Genomic DNA, 19,592 nt, shown 5'->3' on the forward strand with positions numbered 1-19,592 from the left:
TCAAAGATACTCCCTACCAAACTTCTAAATATCCTATGGAAAATGCTGATCTAAAGAACAGAGGGTTAACAACTCATGAAGAAGAGTAGGTGTGTGATAGGAATGCTGTCTCAAGTTTTGAGTATCATGTGTGGTAGATGACAGTCATAGCCCTCAGTAAGTGATGAGTAACTCCTTGTCTTTGTGGTCCTTTGTGCAGTCCTCCCCGTACATGGACTCATGAAAAGCGTCTTGCTGTTGGGAAGTCTTCCTCCCCCCTATGAAGAAGGCCGGGCTCGCTTGCTGAAGAGATGGGGACCCACCTACAGCCAGCGCCAAGCAACAGACACGTGAATCAGCCCCAGCTGCGCCGCCCGCTGGCTGCAGGTGCAGAAGTGACCTTAGTTGAGACCGCAGACTGCCCCGATGCGCCTCCACCAAGGGGTTAACATGGGCCATAAGCAAATAAAGTGGTTCTCTAACGCATTTTTAATAAATCTTGGTAAACATGCAGAATAGAGGAGGAAGAAAAGTGAAACAATATGTGAGGAATAAAGACAGAAGAGAGGAAGGGTGAAATGTGATTAGGGCCATTTCTGTTCTTCAAGGACTTCCAAAATCGTGGACAGGCATGTGCGCAGACCCGTGGTAGATGGGCACTTGGCCTCGTACTGTCCTTGTGGATTTTTGAGAATGACTGCCACTGTAATTCTCATTGATTCGCGGGGTTGTCCTGTTGTCACTGATGAATTCAAAAACAGTTATCTTAGTAAAGCACATTCTCAGGTACTAGACTCAACTAAATTCCTGATTAAATAGATTTTCCTAAAGATTTCCTGAAAGCAGTGAGATAAATGTCATAAAACCAAAAAATGTCAAAACTGCAAAGGGAATGGGAGAGGCTTATAGCTCAGTGGTTCATTGCGTGCTTACTGCCCATGAGGTCAAAGCCCAAGTACCTCCATTAACGTAAAAAACAAACAAACGTACAAACAAACAAACCTAATTACCTGCCCCACCAAATTCAAAGAGTCTCATGACCCGTGTCCCCAGGTTCTGAATCTCATCTCATCCTTATGAAATGCACTGCTGCCAATTAGCTGATGACCTAGGCTCACAGTCCTAGCTCAGAGTTCCCAGAGGATCTTCTGCTGGCTCCAGCAATTGGTTTTTTACATATTTAGTTTACATCGATGATTAATTTTGACAGTAGTCCTAAAATTTAGATGTTGTTTTTATTCCCATTTTAGAGATGAGGGAACTGAAAGCGAGCTAAAATAACTGGCCAGAGGTAACACAGCTGGTGCACCGGGGCCCAGGAGCTGGCAGTCTGAAAAGTGGTTTCACATCAAATCAGGTCCTGTTTTTCCTCATTGATGCAGGTTCTTTTCAACCTGTTTCAAAGGCACTGGAAACCTGTGGTACCTTAGGTACCATTAAGCAGGAAAACAGGGGATGGGGAACAAACAAGGCAGTGCTCTGGGCCCCTCACTCTAGTTTCAGCCTGAGCACATCTGATATATATGAGTCCCATTTAAAGTTTTGTTTGGAAAAATTTCCAAACACTGTATTATACCCTGATATCTCCTAGTGCTGTACTAGCAACTTCCTGAAGCCAGACCTGCCTCATCCTTTCTTTGGTCTCACGACAGTATGAAACCCACCCTGACCTGGAGCAGGTGGAAATCATTGCTCTTGGGATGGGATCTGGGCTCCAGAACTGCACTGTGTGAGCATCTCCCATGAGCCCTGGCAGCCTTGCTGCCTTTCTCACCAAAGCCAGTTACATGGTTCCCACACCCTGCAGCCTTCTCCCTATCACTAGTGACGTCACCTTGGTCAGGAACGACTGCGCGCTCTCCCCAGAGGGAAGGGACGTCTTCTCCCCAGAGCTGGAGGCAGTTTTTGAGGAGAAACTGTACCAGCGAAATCTGAAACACATAAGGGCAAAATGGGGTGTTCTTTTCCATATGGCATAGTTACAAATCATTTCATATCTAACTCTTGCATCTAAAAACTGTAAGAGAATTCTGAGAAAAATTCAGAGTTGATTAAAAAATGAGTCTACAAATCCGTTTTCTGTAAGAAATAGTGATACTTTCAAGAGTACTTTGGGTACACATTTTAAAACTCTTTTAATCAGTGTTTTAAAATTATAATTTGTCACCTCGTTCAATAGCTAACATTTTTGTAATGACGGTTACAACTTTAAAACTAGGGCAATTTTCAGGTGACCCACGAAGGATGCTTGAGGTGAATCTGTATATTGTCTTACTAAGTTTCATTTGTTATTGTTTGATTTTCTCCAGTTTTATTGAGATAAATTGACACATAACACCTTATGAAAATTAATAAAGCATCCAATAGACAAAAACTTCAGAAATTTACTTCTAAAGTGAGGAAATATGTGAGAGTTGAGAAGCAGAGATTTCTGTGATTTTTCTTGTGAAGGGAGGAAGCAGTGGAGAGGAGGCGTGTCTGTCTGACTGCACTGCCTCGTCTCATGCTGGCTGTCGGGTTGAGCTTGGGGCAGAGTTGTGATCTGATTAGGCCTGTTGTGGCTCTGTTTGGATGTTCTGGTATCTTTTACTAGCCCCCTCACCCTGCAGTGGGGGTGACATAGGAGCCGAGTGTCCTTGTGAGGGACCACAGCTGGCAGAGGAAGGCCAGTGTGTGAGGAGCTGTGGGTGCTCATCTGAGATGTCTTAGCAGTGACCAGAGGAGCTGGGTGGTGTCGTCATTATGTGATGATGAAACCATTGGACCTTCGCCGTAGTTCACACTCCCTCAGTGATTAGGCTGAGAGTTGAACCTTGGCTGCCAGACCCCAAAGCTCAGGTTTTGTTCTGTCCCATCATCCTACTCTGCTCTCTCTGTGGTTGAGTGTCCTGGGTGGGAAAGCAGAAATGCCTCCATTGCTCTCGGTTTCCCACTTAACAACCCACCACCTCCCCTCACCCCACCAGGTCAGTGACTCTGCCCCTCCAGGGGAGCGTGTTTAAAATGTGCACTTGAAAAATCTGGTACATCACGGTTAGTACCTCAGGTTTCAGGTTCAAAGTGGGGACCGTGCCCCACAAGGCATGAAAATGAGAGGTCTCATTACCTTCTTTGTGAAGTCCTCTTGTAATTGGGAGCCGGTGGCATTAGGTGGACCAAGAAGGCTTGGGGCTATACAGCGTGCTAAGTTATCCGCCGTCATCTGGTTGAATGTGGAGTGTTGCTCAGTGTCGTGGAGCACTCCAAAAGGTGCTTCAGGAGGTCACCATTGGCTCTTGGCAGCTGATCCAAAAGCCTACAGGCAGAAAAAATGCACTTGTAAACAAAGCATGTCATTTTGCTTAGGAAGTGGAAATACAGAAACAGAGAACAGAGTACGTGATGGTAAACCATGCCCCCAGTCCTCTCTCGCAGAGTTCTAAGGACGAATGCACACAAAAATGTTTCATTGATTTCATTTTCTGGACGAGATACTAACGCCTGTGGTTGATTAAGTGTTTGAAAAATTAAGATCATAACAGCGAGAGATTGGTTCTCTTGCATCTCTGTTTTGACCAGTGGATTTCATCTGCGGCAGTTCTGTGTCTTCAGCAGGTGTTAACTGGTCATGGAGTCCATATTAATAAGATTAGGATAAAAACAAGAATTCAGTAACAGCAGGAGTGCCTGCATGTGTTTCTCAAGTGGCTTCTGTGGGTAGCAAATGCAGCCCTTTGACACTGGTCATTACTTTAGTAGACAAAGCTGTAAAGTATAAGCTGATATTTTCCTAAGAGGATGTTGGTTGTATTTTCGGGGTGTGACCATCATTACCTCTGGGTTGCAGTTATTTTTCCCTCCACATTCCCTTCATCAAGGACGCTAAGCCATTTGTCATGGAGACTGGCTGTAAAAATACCGCCTTCTATATTCTGAAGATAATCCTTCCGTAGATTAAGTAAAAAAGATATATATTATTATGATAAATACATATTGGTGAAATAACAAAACATTAAGTTGAAAAATTCCGTTCAGGCCTCACTTCCTTCACAACGGCCAGTGTGTGACCCGGGCAGAGCTGGCTGTGACTGCAGACTCCCACACCCAGAAGGAGCGGCTTGGACTCTCTCCATCTAAAATCAGAAGCATCACAGCAGAGTCTGGACGGCAGTGAGAGCGATGAGAACCCCCCCCACCCGCTGGGGCTCGCTCCCTGTGTCCGTGTCAGCACTAGTCCCAGCTGACAGGGTCTGGTGACCACCCACCCCGAATCCTGTGAGTGTCTGAGAAGCAACGTGCACACCCATGTTCCTCATTTACTTCAGACAGTGCTTGCTCTTAATTCAAGGAAGAGCGGTTCTGAAATAGAACGCACACCCCTCACACTCTTGCACACATATTACAAGAGAACTGGGCTTTCTGACGTGAGGTGTGCCTGCTTCATGGGGAAAAACTACTCATAGTAGCTTCAGTCTTCTTTTTGAAACTGCATAAAAGTTCAGTTTGCAGCCTTTTAAGCAGCAGGTGCTAAAAACATAACTAAAATCCCCAGTGGGTACCTACACGTTACCCCTTATAGCTCCTTGAATGGAACATACTCCCAAGTGTGTCACTTAAAATTTAGATATATTGGAACTTCAGACCTCTGAGTGTGAGGGCTAGAGGTACACAAATGTAAGCTACCTAAGTGGGGGCCTGGAAAATGTGTCACTTTAGAGGGCTGATGAATACATTTTTTTTAAAATTAAAGTATAGTCGGAGACAATAAGTCAATTTCTGTCTAATTTCTGGTGCACAAGCCTTAAATCACAGAAATGGGCCTATTAAAATTTATGAAGTAGTAATTTTTTCCCCCTGGTGAGCAAGGTGGTAATTGCGTTTGTTTATGTATTTATTGATGGAGATTCTGGGGAGTGAACCCAGGACCTCGTGCATGGTAAGCATTCACTCTACCACTGAGCTATACCCTCCTCACCCCTGAAGTTGTCATGTTTTGTGCCAGACTGGGGAAAGTTTTGCATCACCTTGCTAGTTTCAAAGGCACACCGTGCTTCCACTGGTCTCACTCCACAGCCCAAGGCTTCTCTTAATAGGAGCTTGTTCAGAAAATGCCTGTAGGCAACTATGATGGTTATAATGTGGTCGGTGTTCACATGCTCCAGTCCTTACTGAGCTGCTGTGTGTGCCAGGCTCTCTCCTGCTCACTGCCGATGGAGCAGTGACGGCAGGGGACAGGGTCTCTGTCTTCTCATCCGTGTACTGTGTTCTTGGTGTGCAGCACCCTCTCTTGTCATTAGGGTTTTCCTCCGTGTTCCCTCTGGAGTGACCCCAGTGTATTTGGAGGGAGGAAGCGCTCCGGCTTTGGCTGGTTCCGGGAGTCTGGGAGGAGACAGCAGGGCCTGCGCCTCATGTGCACAAACTCCCTGCACTGGGAGCACGTGTCTCCTCCTTCCTGGACCCTGTGCTGTGGTGCCCATGGGTGAGGCTGCGTGCGGTGAAGCCTGAACATGACTGAAGCAGATATGCCGAGGGTGTTGCTGTTGGACCTCTGTCTACAGACAGTTTAATGGCAAACTCAGTGCGGTGCTGATAAATATTAATTTCTGGTTTAGACCAACTCTCTGGTTATTTGACACATGGTATTATCAAGGCCAAGTTTGCAAAGTCTGATTCCCCATGAAGAGCAGTCAACTTTAGGAAGCAAGAACTTTAGGAGTGTCTAAGTCATGTACCCACGAGTAGCCAGCCTCTTGCTAGTCTATGCTTATAATGGGAAATAGGCAAGAGCCTCACTCTTACTAGCTGATCAAATTAATTCCATGTGCCCTTACATACGGCAACACTCATCTTGCTCTTTGCACACCTAGTGTGTAGTATGATGGTGCGAGTGTGGTCGGGGTCAGCTCTAAGTCATTTCTGAACTGTTGCTATTTATCCCACAATGAAATTATGATCCAACATTAATAGGGGACAAGAAAAGACCACATGTAATGGGGTTTCTAAGATAATTGTCATAACCTGTTTGTAGTCATTACTACATTGATAAACTTGTTTAGAGCTGCTAACAAATACCAAGATGGGTTGATTATATTCTTTTTCTGTTCTGTGATTCCCTTTGTAGAAATGTAGCTGGATACCTGACTTAGCTGGATCATTTCAAAATCAATGTATTTCTTCTATGCATTCATTGCATTTTCAGAGTTCAAAACTACTTTTGACTGCTGCACCCACTTTAAAAGGCAGGTTTATGAAATGAGGCATGTGGCAGGAGCTGGTTACCATGGAACTGTAACCATGGGTGGTGCGTTAAACATAACAAACATGAACAAGGGAAGCCAAAGGTGGTAGAGGAGGGGAAAGGAGGCACACACGGTGCCAGCCTTCCTACACTAGCTTTCAAGTAAATGCATTAGGAGACGGGGGAAGGGAGGACGATGAAATGATCACAGATTTCAATGGCCTTGCTGAGCATGTTTTGATTCGTTGTAAAGTAGATGTTTACTTTCTTGATAACTTGTATAAATATTTTCAAAAGCTTAATGTGAATTTTTTTTTGGAGACTTTGGCTTCATTAGGAAGGTGGTAAGGAAGTCCCCAAAGGCAGAAAGCTTGCTTTGGTACATTCTGTACAGGTGTGTGCTTTTTCATTTATTATTTATTTTTGTATTTGCATGGATTGTTCAGGAGTGAAGATGGGGAGAGGGTTGTGATGAAAAGGAAAGTATACCTAACATGGGACTTGTAAAACCCGAAGTAGCTTCCTGAAATTTTAACTTTGTGCAGTGTTTTCCAATTTTTCAGATCCTTCATCTATGACACCTGTTCCTCTTGGGCAGTCATGATGAAGGACCCCCATAGAGTTTCAGAGTTCCTTTGTGTGTGGATAATGCTAGACGTTTCCCTACCTTTAAGACGGATGACAGCACCAGAATGGACTCATTCTCCATGTTCACTGTGTCCCCAGAGTTCAGCTTTTCCTTCAGGACTCTGCATGATATTTTACTTGCAGATTTGTTGAAGATGCGTTTCTTGAGTGGCCCTTTTTGATTTAGAATGGAAAGCATCTCCTATAAGGGAGGAAAAGAAAATACGTGGCATTTCATATCTCTCAGCCCACAGCACAGGCTTCTCCTCTATTGGAGACACTGGGGGTGGGGTGGGGGTGAGGGCCCAGTGCTGGAGCTGGAAGGACTAAAGCCAATTTAGAATTTGTTTTCAGTGTCTCTACATGTATTTTCTACCCAGCAATCCATTTAACGTTCCTACGTTGTAACATTTTAAACACTTGTTTAATCAGATTTTCCTTTTCAATGAATGTACACTGTGACGTCACACTTCTCTGCATTGAGGCCTTTGCAGAATCACCCTCTCCTTCCCCGGTCCTGTCTCATTCTTCCCCGATCCAGATGCTCTTCCCCAAGTATGGACATCTTTGCCGCATTCATTTTCTGTGTGTTTATCCCCCTTTTGGTGACCGTTTACCCCAGTTCTGCTTCCTGTATTCCTCGCCTCTTTTAAATCGGGCTCAAACCCCTCTCCTCCCCTCTGGGTGCATCCCCTGCTCATCAGTCTTTCCTGTCCTTTTGCTGTGTGGCTTGCAGCACAGACAGGTGACAGGTGTTGGAGTCAAGGAATCTGGAATCTGTTATGCTGTTTATCTGACCTTGGGCACAGCACATACTTTACTGAGGACTTTTTACTCTTCCTACTTGGGGATGATGATAATCACAGCTATTCTGTAAATTTGCTGTGAAAGATGCAAGGACTGGGGTGGGGGGCAACATGTAACTAGTATGATACATTTCTTCATTTCTAGCATAAAATTTCTGACATCTGGTGTAGTGCTCGGAGAAATAGTGGATGGTGAATAAATGTTAACCCTGACATTTCAGTATACGAATTGTACAGAACACAAACCAAACTCTGTGACTTTCACTTGACACATTCTGTCAGGATTAAACAATTCATATTTGCCAAAGAATGAGTCTTTTTTTACTTAAACCCTTGGGTTACAAATCGAATCTATGTAAGAGTTGAGTTGTAAGACTGAGTAGACTCAGATGGAGGAGACTTGAGACTAGTGTGCAGTTCAAGGAAGGAGACAAAGGGGGATGACGAGGGTGACGGGGACTCGCAGAGTTTCATACACGCAGAGCCCATTGTAATGGATCTGAGCAAGTGGATGTGGGTCTTTGCTGAAACCAGTGGAATGGACAAGAGTAGTTTTTCGTGCTGTATGTGCTTTCTGACTCTGCAGTATTGAAATCAGATTTTATTCTCTGAAGTAATATTAACAAAACTTCACCAAAAGCAGGGGCTGTCTAAAGGCTTCTCCAGATGGGGATGGGTTTGGGTGAGAACACATGACCTCTGATCACTGCCCTTGTCAGGAGGGCTACAGATCTAAAGGAAACCAACCAGAACTGGGGCAGGCAGCTTGTCCTCCTCACACACGTCCCCCAGAGGAGCTCCAAAGAGCTGTGTTAGCTTTGCCGATGACAGAGTTCAGCGCTGGTTGTCCTGCTGAGTGCTGGGGCGCCGCCAAAAGGCCCAGTTCCTCACAGAACTTCTGTTGGCTGTCTCGTGACCTGAATGTGATGAAGATGAGAGATTATTACTAGTAGTAGTTCAATTCATTTAAACTTATTCCCAGTATTTCCATTTTACAGCACGTTTCTTGTCATGGCTAGAAGAGAGAAACTGAGCCCCTTGTTGTATAGAATTTCCTGCAGGCTGACATTGGCTAATTGGATTCTTGTGGTGTTCATGTGTCCTTCTTCCCCATGCCCTGCAAACTGCTAGTGAAGCCGAGAGACGTGATCAGACTCCCGGGTGAGGGTCCCAGTGACAGCGCTTCCCGGACAACGCTCTCTCCTGCCTCTTCCCTGCGTCGTGTGGGTCACTTAAGCTGTAGTTATACAAGGTTCCTGACAAGTATTGTCAGCGGATTCTAGTGTCAGATGTCACTGTAAAAGCTAAAAAGATTTGATATTCCCTAACAAGCAGTTAGGTCATCACCTACTCTCATAAGAGGTTTCTTCCCACTCTGAGATTTTCTGTTTGGCTTTCTGAGTAGCCAATGATGGTCAGTCTCCCCCATCAAAAGGATCTGCCTTTTGTAATACAAGCTGCCTGACCCTAGAATCCTCGAGGCCACTTCAGGCTAAGGCCATAATAGAATCCAATTCAACTCCATGACTTTGCGCCACTGGGGTTCCTCCATGGCAGCTGCGTCTAAGTCATACAGTCATCTGACCACCTCTTGTGAGGGTCTGAGATGCTGGACCAAACACTGGGATAAGTACAGTGTGTTCCCAAGCTGGAAGAAGCTCGTGTTTTATTAAGACATACAGTAGTGGACACACACAGTTTTATGTAGGAAGAGCTCCTGGCACACAGAGAAGGACAGTCGGCCTGGAGGAATGAAAACAAACACAAAAACCCAACCTTCCTAGACATGAGTTGGGTCTTGATTTCAGACCTTTAGGGTTTCTCTGAGCTTGATCTTCAGTAGGTACTGGGTGCTCACCTGTACTGTCCCTGCACCCCCACATGGAGAAGCAGCTCTGTGCATGAGTTTGGTGTCAGGAGCAGAGACGTGAGCCAAGAGAAGACACCTGAGGAAGGGAAGGGGCTCCCCTCTCCGCTGCTGGCTCCTGGCTGGGTGCCTGGGCTTCAGGACGAATTGGCCTTGAATCTCTGGGGACCTCTTCTCCAAGAGGATGGCCTCCAGGAGGGCAGAAGGAGAGGCGGAGTCCTCCGGTCCCTGTGGCAGGAGCGCAGTAGCTGGAAGATGGCTGATTTTAATGCTGTGTGGATGTTCATGGCCTGTGTGGAGATAAAGTAAATACAGATTCAGGCTGCTGGCGATGGGTGTGGTCAGACCCACCCATCGTGTGGGCACCATGAGTGTGGGCACCACACTGATATGGCTGCCGTTCTTGTAGGGGTTCTGGGCAAAGAGGTCTGTGTCTCCTGAATGAGCATGAAGTGGGCTGACCTGAAGGACCCCCTGCAAAAGCAAGGTGCCGAAGCAAAAGAGTTTGAAAAGTAAAGAGAAAACTCTTCTCAGACACGGTGCTTTACTTGGAATGTGTAGCTGTGTCCGTGCATTGCACAGCGTTGACTTGCCCTGTGTTTCCCCCTGAGGGTGTTGACGGCCTCCTAGTTTCTGCCTTGACAGCCGCACTAGATCTGCACGTCTTAGGCAAGTTGCTGGCCTTACATCCCTGCTTTTAACTGCTTACCCCTACTTAGTCTCATAAGGGCCAAATTAATGCATTAATAATCATTGGTGCTTAATGTTCTTTACAAAATGGGACTGTGTGTGTTAGGGATTGCTGTGTTGTCTGTTGTCTCACGCATGTCAACTCAACAAACAGATTTTTCGTTTTGTCAGCTCAGTAGCCAGAGCTGCTCAACAGCAGCAGGGAGGTTTGTCTCTGAGTTTCCCTCCCACTGCTGCCTTCCCCTCAAGGGGCCCTGCCGGGGAAGGATTAGACATGAGGCTGCACGTTGTTGGAAACTCAAAAGCAAAGTGCAAGTCAGTGTTTACAGAATGGAGAACTTCCCAGAAAATCAGTGGGTACTGCCAAGTGATTTGTTCTGCTTGTTCATGCTTCAATTTCTTAGGCTCCATAGAATTCTCAAGGCCCCTGTGCACTGATGTGGATTCCATTTTTAAAGAATAGAATGAATGTTCCTTGTCTTTGATTTCAGATTTATTATTGAATGTAACTTGGGGAGCTCTTGCCTTTGCTTTTCATGTGGTGCAGATGCAAGTTCAGTGCTCTGTTCAGAACAAAAGTCATAGTGACTTGCAACTGTTAATAGAAAGGAAGCTTCCGTTACATCAATAAAATACAACCAACAGACCAGGATTGAGAATTCAGAGTGTGTAAAAAATGCCCGCGGAGTGACTGCCGAGGTGTCACCAGGAGTGACAGGCTCTTAGGGGTTCTTAGAGCAGCCGTGCTGTGTGAAGCCGTCCTCAGGCTGCAAGTTGCCATCTACATGAGTCTATGTAATTAGTGCCTTTTATTTAAATATACCTCAGTATTCAGTTTTTTTCACTTTATTGCTGACCAACATTTACAAAGATATCAACATTAAAAAGAATCATGAATAGTGTAGGGGACTTTAGTCCTCAGCTATGTGCTTGATGACCCCATATATTCTAAGACTAGGAATGTACACTTCATAGGAAAAGCTTGGTTGTTTGGATTTTCCAGATCGTTTGAAAATGTTCTTGAGATCACTAGAAAAAGAGTAATAGCCCCATAGGATTCTTAAATGGATTAAAAAAAAAAAGAAAGAAAGATACTGCTTGTAAGATGGAGGCCCTAGGTTTTCTAGCAGGAGTCGCTGTTCTGTTACTGTATTGCGGGGTCTGCTGCAGACCCTGCCCTTCCCCTTGTTTTAATCCCTCTATTTTCATGGACCGCCCTGCACAGACTTCCTGATCCAAGGATAGGTATCATTATTTGAGCTCATTTGCTCTAGTAACTGTTTTAGGGGAAGTGTGATGTATTTATAAAAAGCTCAAGAGGAATGCTGGTAAAGTCAGCTGGAGAAACGGCCAAGTGCAGGTGGTTTGGGCCGTGAAGGCTTGAAGAGTCTGAGTGTGATTATGTCATTTTCTTTTCTGATGCTGAGAAAAGTTTTGGGCATGGAACAGGTGTTAACTAAATATTGGATTCAGAGGCATGGCTGGATCTTAGAAGATTCTCATAAAATAGAGAATACTTAGTGGTTGGGAAATGGAACAGAGAACTTGAAGACTGGAATATGGAAAATAATGTGTGAGGGAAAGATATTCCGATTTGTGTTGTTTTCTTGCCTATGTAATGAAGGAAGGAAATGAGTAAGTTAATAAACTTTTCCAAGATAGCTCTGTTTGTCAAGGAAAAAAGTAGTGAAGAAAAATTCACTTTCTCTCTCCAACTAGACTATAAGCTGGAGAATGAAGAGATGTTAATATCCATGCTGGCAGAGCAAGTGCCTGGGGTTATCGAATAAATGTAGAATGAGTATCGCATGAGAGTTTCATTGTTGAGGGTATTTAAGCTTCAGACTGACTGACTGTCACTTTGAGAGTTTAGGGTTACAGTTTCTTCTGCAATCAGCCCACCTTAGGTTTCCCTGACACTTACCAGTGAGTGGGTATGAGGCCTTTTTCTTGCCAGCAGTCACCCACAGCTGGTAGTCTTTCTCAGAGCCCTTGGAGACAGAAAAGAACTATGTGTCACTGCAGATCTTTCCCAGTAGGTACTTGAGCACTTTCCTTCAGCACTTACATATTTCCAAAAAGAAAGAATTTGGGCCCGTAGAAATGGTATTTCATCCGGGGGGTGGAACAGTTTTTGAGTTAGCAGTCCTGATACCAGTAATAACTCCTGGTCCTTCTTGCAGCCTCCAACAGGCCAAGTGAGCTTTTTGTCCCTTTTGATAAAGGCTGAGGATCTAGGGAACCACAGTGTGAACAGCCCCGTCCTTTGTGGGTGGTCCATGACATAAAAAAGTCATGGCAGTGCCCCTTCGCTGTGGAGGGAAAGTCTAATCTCGAGAGTCTTCCTTTTTACTGTCTCCAGACTCCTTAGAGAATGTTGGCCTTTCCTGTAAATGCCCCCAGACAAGCATGTTGTCCAGAGCCACGTACTCTGCCAAGACTGTTCTTGTGCAAGAAAAACTTGAAGGCAGCATCGGCTCAGCAGCTGTGAGCGAAAGGAGGGAAGTGCCCAAGAGGCCTTGAGATGGGAGAGAAAAGTCAGCCCAGGGGCTTTAGTGCCATCCAGCCCCGCTCCAGGGGGACGGGGGACAAGGACTCTGACCTAGAGCACAAGTGAGACGCAGAAAACTCTCTCCCAGCAGAATGACTGCCTAGAAATTCTAGAAATGCCATTTGAAACAAGTCTAAATCATAAGGGCTGCTGCATTATTGTTAAGAGTCCTCCAGGGGAACATAGAGCAACACATGTGTGAAAGGGTGTTGGTCGCAGGTCCTGTGCTTGTCATGTCACAGTAACAGGATGTTTTCCCATTTACAGAGAACGGTATGTAAGCAGATGTGTTTACTTCAGTTCTGTCCATCTGAATGTCAGCCCCCCTGCCGTTTTTCCCTTGCACAACTTCATCCTCTAGTACAGCCATGTCTTTCACCAGAAAAATTTTACAAGTGACAGCAGACCTAGCAAAACATGAAGGAGCAGACACTGGAAGGCAAGACAAGGTGAAAGCAGTGTGTACACACACGTCCTCAGATCCACGGTCTTATTCACAACTTGTCTCCTTTACCAGCTGACAAGAGGCATTAACCGTCTCCTCCTCAGGACCTGCCTCAAGGGGATGTCGCTTCTAGCCAGTGATCTTCATGTCAAACTTTACAGGAAAGCACCTCATTTAGGATTTATCATAGCAAGATTGAGTCCTCAGGTGAGAATCAGGATAAATGCGGATTGGAGTGGAGGTATAGGGACGAAGATACAGAAAGAACAGTCCAGTGGAGTAGGAACTATCTGGACTCATACAAGTATTTTCCCATCTGGTATGTAATGTATACAGTAAAGAGGACGGTACTAGTTCTCTAAAGTTACCGCCCGCATTCGTTATGCTATCACTTTAAACTCGCACAGAATTTTAACGGGGCTACAAGACTAACACTACTGTACAGGCTGATAATCTAGCTCTGCTGCTTTCAATTTCTAAATTCAGGGGGACAGAATATGACTTGCCTGTTTGTAATAGTCCGCTGTCTCATGATGGGAGGTACACCATACACACAGACACACACAGACACACAGACACACACACACACACACACACCCCTCTCAAAAATAAACTTGGATTCTAACTAAAAAGAACTTGCAGGTAACTTACAGTGATTCCTAGCTTTGAGAGTGACAGGTTGATGACATCATTCACTGTGTGTGTATTCAATATTCTTATTGTTATAGACTGTTAAAAAAATGAGAAACATTGCTCTAAATTAAAAAAAATTAAAACAGGTGAGTAAATAGTTACTGTAAAATTAGGATCCATATTCTACAGGCAAAGCTTGCATTCAGGCAGTGACACAGTGCAGCACATGTAGAGCCCAGCCCCCTAATTAAAACTGACATTCATTTGTTTCTATAACATGAAGTTAGTAAACAGCATTTCAGTAAAATAGGTGTTTCTTTGAAAGGATTTGTGGTGCACAAAATATGGCAGCTTAAGCTAGAAAGAAAGGCTGAGAATTCCAAGAGGGCACACGGGCTGGTCCGCAGCACATCACAGCTGGTTCAGTTAATGATACAGTGGGGACATGAATGGTCAGTGTTAAATTTGTAAGTCATAGCTGTCTGGCTGTTGCTTGAGAGAATATCCTTAAGTGTTTAAGGGTAACAGGCCATGGTGTGTATACGATCCTCAGAAATACTTAGACACATACACGTACAGAGGGTAATAGAGGGGACAGCAAGAAATCAGGCAAAACATTACTAAATAGGTGAGTCTAGGTAAAGGGTATTTGGGGTGGTCTTTGTATTATTTTTATTTTTGTGACTTTTCTGCAAGTTTTCAGTTATTCCAGATATTACATCACAGAAAAAATAAAAACTGGAAACAACCCAAACTACAATTATGTAAGTGGTGGTACAGTTAGAAGACCATGTTTAATACCAATAGGAAATACCTGTTTGTGAAAATCACTGTATTACAAGCCAGTGTAATTGCTGTTAGAAGGACCCGGAGACATAGTATGGACACTTTAAAGACACTGTTCTTTCCATGCTTAAGCGCTGTCTCTCTGGTGGGTTCTTCTTGCTTCATATTGCCTAGGACTCACTTTTTATATATGCAAGGACACATTTTCCCAGAAAAATCCATGTTCCCATGTAGTACTTTCTAAATACTCTCTCTCTCCCTCCCCTTTCTTACTTTCTCCCTTCCATTCCCCTGTCCTCTCTTTCTCTGTCTCTCTATCCCTTTGATTTTACTAAGTCAGGGACCTGGAATTTAAGTTAATGGTCCTGAAAACACTTACACAGGCACAGTTGTTGATGTCCTCGGTAAAGATTTTGAGGGGAATGCTTTTTGGCTGCTCCTTCTCCTTGGCCAGATCGATGTACCTAAAGCGGAGTCAGTGAATTAACTCTTAGCTTGTTTCAAGTCAATGTATGTTGCTAATCCTTAAAGTATACTTGGTTATTTTGAAAAGTGTATGGAAAGATTCAGCAGAATCAAATCAGGGGCTGGGAGAAAAGATGCAGAAATATTTCAGGAAAATCAGATATGACCCAGAGAAGAACCGGTTGCCCTGTCATTGTAAGATTTGGGCAGCAGATACAGTCCTCAGAGCTTTTCCTGTCTAGATCGGAGGGACCCTGGCACATTCCTGGTTTCAAGGGGAGGAAGGCACAGTTGCTTTGAGAATCAGGACAGTATGTAGGCTTCATTTCTGGGAATTCAGTATATATGTTGAGAATCGTGTTAGCGCCAAGCATTAGGACGGAGAGACGGGAAAGAGGAGAGTGATGACCAGAACGAGCAAAGAAGCAGAACGTGCATGTGAGGGAGAGCGCATCAGTTACAGGAGCTGCAGGGGCAGAGCTCCCAGTGTCTGAGGACAGTGTAACAGTTCCCACCAAGGAGAGGAAGGAGAGTGTCGGGGGCCCTGCCTGGAAGGGATTTGCACTCTTCTCATGGATAAAAGATGTACAATATGTGTACTGACAAAGTACCTCTCAAGGAAGGCGCGCCATCTGTCCCTTCTTTCTGAAGAACTGCAATGTTAAACATTGGGAGAAGGAAATTAAACTACATAAAACACTTGTACTAACATGTTAAACACTGTTCCAGATAAATATATCAGCGTCCTGTGGTTACTGATGGGGCTGCATGTGTAAGTGTTACCCTCCTCATAACTGGGCTTGTGATAGGCCCTGCTCTTTTATAAGCAAGGTTACAGTGATGGGAAGTAGGTCTTAAAGTGGAAGAGCAGTTGGTTTGGAATCTGAACACCGAAGTTCAGCTCTGTATGATGCAAGCTGTGTCATCGTGGGCGAGTCACTTAACCACTCTGAGCTCCAAGTTCCGACACTGAAAAAGGGTTAATCATGCCCCAGGGTGTTCCTTCAGCTGGACGTGCTATTTACAGATAAAGAGCTGTACTATTTGAGTTAAATCATACTGAAGAATTGGCTTTTGAATGAAACTCTGTTGTCCCCAAAACAAGAGGATCTTTTTAGGAAAAAACCCTACCATATTGTATTCCTTGATGCATATAGCATCTAGCCAGTTGTAATTCATTAAATTAGTACTTCATGACTATAACCCTCTGATCAAGATCAATGTGCCTATTGCTAAATTATTAAAGATTCATGTTGTCTCTTCTACAGTCTCTGCAGCATTTAATCTCCAAAGCTGAAATGCTTTAACATCCATTGCCAGATGGATTTACCACCTACTAAGCTTTTATTTATTGTCATAAATTACATGTAGCATCAGATTGCCCATTCATGACCTTCAGTACATTAACAGTGTTGTGCAGCCATCACTATGATCTCATTCTGGAATGTTTTCATCACCCAAAAGCAAAAAAAAAAAAATCTTGTGTCCATTAAGCACTGACTTATGACTCCACCCCCATCCTCAGCCTCCACCCCACCTTTTGTTTATCCATTCCTCAGTAAACACTTAGGTCGTTTCTACTTTTTTTTTTTTTTTTTTTTTGGCTACTATGGATAACGCTGCTCTGAACATTTCTGTATAAATTTTTGTGTGGATGTGTGTTTTTATTTCTCATGGCTGTTGTAAAGGGGCTGCCACATGTTTTCTCCCTACCAGTAGCACTGCTCCTGCATTCCCTATCACCATGTCAGGACCCGATTCATCAGGAAAGTAGAATGCCCACTGATCTCCCCACCCTGCGTATATCCATGGACACAGCTTGTAATTACTCAGGCCAGTCTGCAGAAGAGTAAAACAGCAAATAGCCAGCACTAGGTGCCAGGCAGATTTACTGCCTTATATGTGTTTATGCAGCCTTTGAACCAGTATAACGTGTGAACTTGACTTCTACATTTTCCCCGTCACTAGAAAAAATGTTTCTTGGACACTTCCTTATCAAAACCTTTGCATATTCCCAAGTGAAACTGGTTCCTTTCACCTGCAACGTGGAAAAGATATTAAACAATAGCAACCATTAATCTTTAGAGAAGTAATTCATTGAAAGAAAATATGTAGAGAATGATACAAATACATGATTCTTCCCAAACAGCTTTGGGAATTTTCTTTAAGTCAACAGCTGCAGTCTTGAATTTCATAAATTAACAGCATGGTAACATTTTAGTTGTCTTATGTTTACGATGATAGGTGAGGTTTTGGTAGCATGGGGTGAGGAGGACAAGACAGAAGAGTTGAGTGCGTGTGATGCACACTCTGTGTGCATAAGGAGAATGAGATTTGGGCTGTGGTTGTTCCAGGTGGCAGATGTGAAAGTTCCATCACCCCCCTGTGAACCGAGAAGTGCTGACTCACGATGGCCACCTTCCCCATCCTCAGTCCAACCAAGAATGTGTCTTGGTAAACTGACCTGCCCTCCATGGAATCACACCTTTGTTTTAAGATTGTCACCTGTCTGTAGACACCAAAGAAGACAGTCTGTGCACAGCAATTAGGACAATCTAATACTTGATGATTCATTTCATTTCTATAATTAAATCCTGTCTTTAAAGGAATTAGCTTGGGAGTGTAAAGGCAATTTTTCAAATATAATTCGACTACTTGATAGTACTTGCTCAAGAATGATATTCTGGGGATTTAGAAACAGAGGTGCTCCCTGGGCATCAGGGGCAGGCTGTGAGAGAGGGCCCTGGAGACCTGACCTCGTCATCCTCCTTCCACTTACAGGAACACCACAGACACGTGAGCTTCCGCTCCCCAAGGGGCTCCTATAGCCCACTTGAAAAACCACGGATCAAAACTAAAGGAAAGTCCTCCAGTAGTTCCCCCTATTTACCATCAATTGCACATAAAAACCTTTCTGAGGGGTGCGGTACGTGGCATACAAGTGTCATCATGGGAGTTCAGAGCATGAGTCACTGACTTAATATATAATCTAATTAAACTGTTTTCCTTTTTAACTCATGTAATAGACAGGACCAAGCTATAGGTCTTACTTAAAGGTGGCCACAAAGTTCATTGTGGGCCAACCCAAGACAAAAGACTTGGGTGCATTGATGGCTTCCCCTGCTTTGTTTGTGCAGTCTCCAGTCCACATGTTGTTCAGTGGGATTTCGTATTTGATCTTAAAGTTCCGTTTGTACCTGCGAAGGTAACCAGGCAAGACTTCTGTTAGTTTGTTTCTTAAATGTAATGGAGCCACTATGTTCATGCTGAAATGCTTGTCTCGCTGCTCTAGGCAAAGCATGGCTCCTTTATCTCTTTGACCCTCTGTGCACAGCACAGGGAGTGGTTAGATAGGCCTTTGCCAAGTGTGTGTTGAACAGAGGCTGGCCAGGAAGGCCCTGAAAATACTTCGATGGTAGCAAATAGGCATTTTTCTGAATGATGAGAATTGAGAATGGACCATGGTTTATATTGTAGAGATCAGAGAACCGTTAAATCATTTATTCTTATATTTGTTATTATATATGTAATTTTTATAATTGTTATAATTAACTTATTATTCATTCATGTCTTTCTTCAAAAAGTGTTGGAGGGACTGAACTGTTTCTGCCTATTCCCTTTTGACTTCTGACATCACATGACCGTAGCTGTTGGCTAATTCACACATGCAATGCTCAGGTAGGCCTAGGGTGTGATCACAGCTCCACGCCACATGAGGGATGCCCAGAGAACTTGGGCCTGGTGCTCTGGGAAGCCCTGCTATTCAGAACCACATGTAGAAATACTCAGGGCTAAATGAGCTCAGAGACCCCTCACGTGCAGGAATTTCTGTGACTCCACCGATTTATGGAACAGTTAAGCTACAGCTCTTCAGTGGGGTTTGTGGAATGAAAATAATTTCTCAGGAAGCCCACCTGAAAGGTCTAGACACAAAGCTCGGGGCACCATGAGTGTAAATATGATGGAAACTCACCTTCTGATACAAGATGTTCTTTTGCTACATTCTGTTTAATCAGTTTTACTCTATGTCTGCGTGTTTGAAGATTTTTATGAAACACAACTGTCAGATAAAATTATGTTTCTAGACAGTAACTGTAAAGTCATTATCAAGATAAAAATATGTGGCGGTGGGAATGATAGATACATATCTGCTAGATTTTACACATTCTTCTTCTAATGTAGGCGTCTATGTGTATAGACTCTCAAGGTACCATGTGGGAACTTTCAGATATACTGACCTGGAAAAACTTACTTCAGTAATTCTCTCCTTAGTTCAATAAGGTACCAAGATTATGCGCTCTCTTGAACCTAAACCGAGAAGTTATCCAAAAACCCAGAGCATGGCTTCACAAATGACTCTCCTGTAACACTGAGCACTTACCATATGCCAAGCACTGTTCTAAATATTTTATAAACGTTATTTCATTTAATTGCCAAACAACCACACCATATAGTCATTATTTGCCCCATTTTATAGGTGAGGGAACTCACAGAGAGGCTAAGTAAATTGCCAAAAGCAACAAAAA

At 43.9% G+C, this 19,592-nt stretch overlaps 2 protein-coding genes across 2 annotated transcripts in view; both read right to left on the minus strand.

Annotated features, from left to right (window-relative positions):
- Positions 1-457: 457 nt before the first annotated feature.
- LOC135321722 (rho GTPase-activating protein 20-like) lies at positions 458-3,817 on the minus strand. The gene is made up of 3 exons (XM_064487773.1): positions 3,086-3,817; positions 1,814-1,910; positions 458-721 (listed from the first exon to the last, which is right to left on the minus strand). The coding sequence occupies exons 1-3, from the start codon at positions 3,179-3,181 to the stop codon at positions 564-566; spliced, it is 351 nt and encodes a 116-aa protein (XP_064343843.1). The 5' UTR covers positions 3,182-3,817; the 3' UTR covers positions 458-563.
- Positions 3,818-6,612: 2,795 nt separating this feature from the next.
- The window catches only part of LOC116153933 (uncharacterized), a 44,042-nt gene continuing 31,062 nt past the window's right edge, over positions 6,613-19,592 (minus strand). Inside the window, exons 6-12 of the mRNA XM_064487389.1 lie at positions 15,678-15,719; positions 14,981-15,065; positions 13,834-13,911; positions 12,111-12,177; positions 9,488-9,786; positions 8,377-8,546; positions 6,613-7,025 (exon numbers count right to left, since the gene is read on the minus strand). Of these exons, the coding sequence (XP_064343459.1) occupies positions 8,517-8,546; positions 9,488-9,786; positions 12,111-12,177; positions 13,834-13,911; positions 14,981-15,065; positions 15,678-15,719 (601 nt within the window). The 3' untranslated portion in view covers positions 6,613-7,025; positions 8,377-8,516. The remainder of the gene's footprint in view (positions 7,026-8,376; positions 8,547-9,487; positions 9,787-12,110; positions 12,178-13,833; positions 13,912-14,980; positions 15,066-15,677; positions 15,720-19,592) is intronic.

This window comes from Camelus dromedarius, chromosome 7 (genome assembly GCF_036321535.1).
Source record: "Camelus dromedarius isolate mCamDro1 chromosome 7, mCamDro1.pat, whole genome shotgun sequence".
Lineage (NCBI taxonomy): Eukaryota > Metazoa > Chordata > Mammalia > Artiodactyla > Camelidae > Camelus > Camelus dromedarius.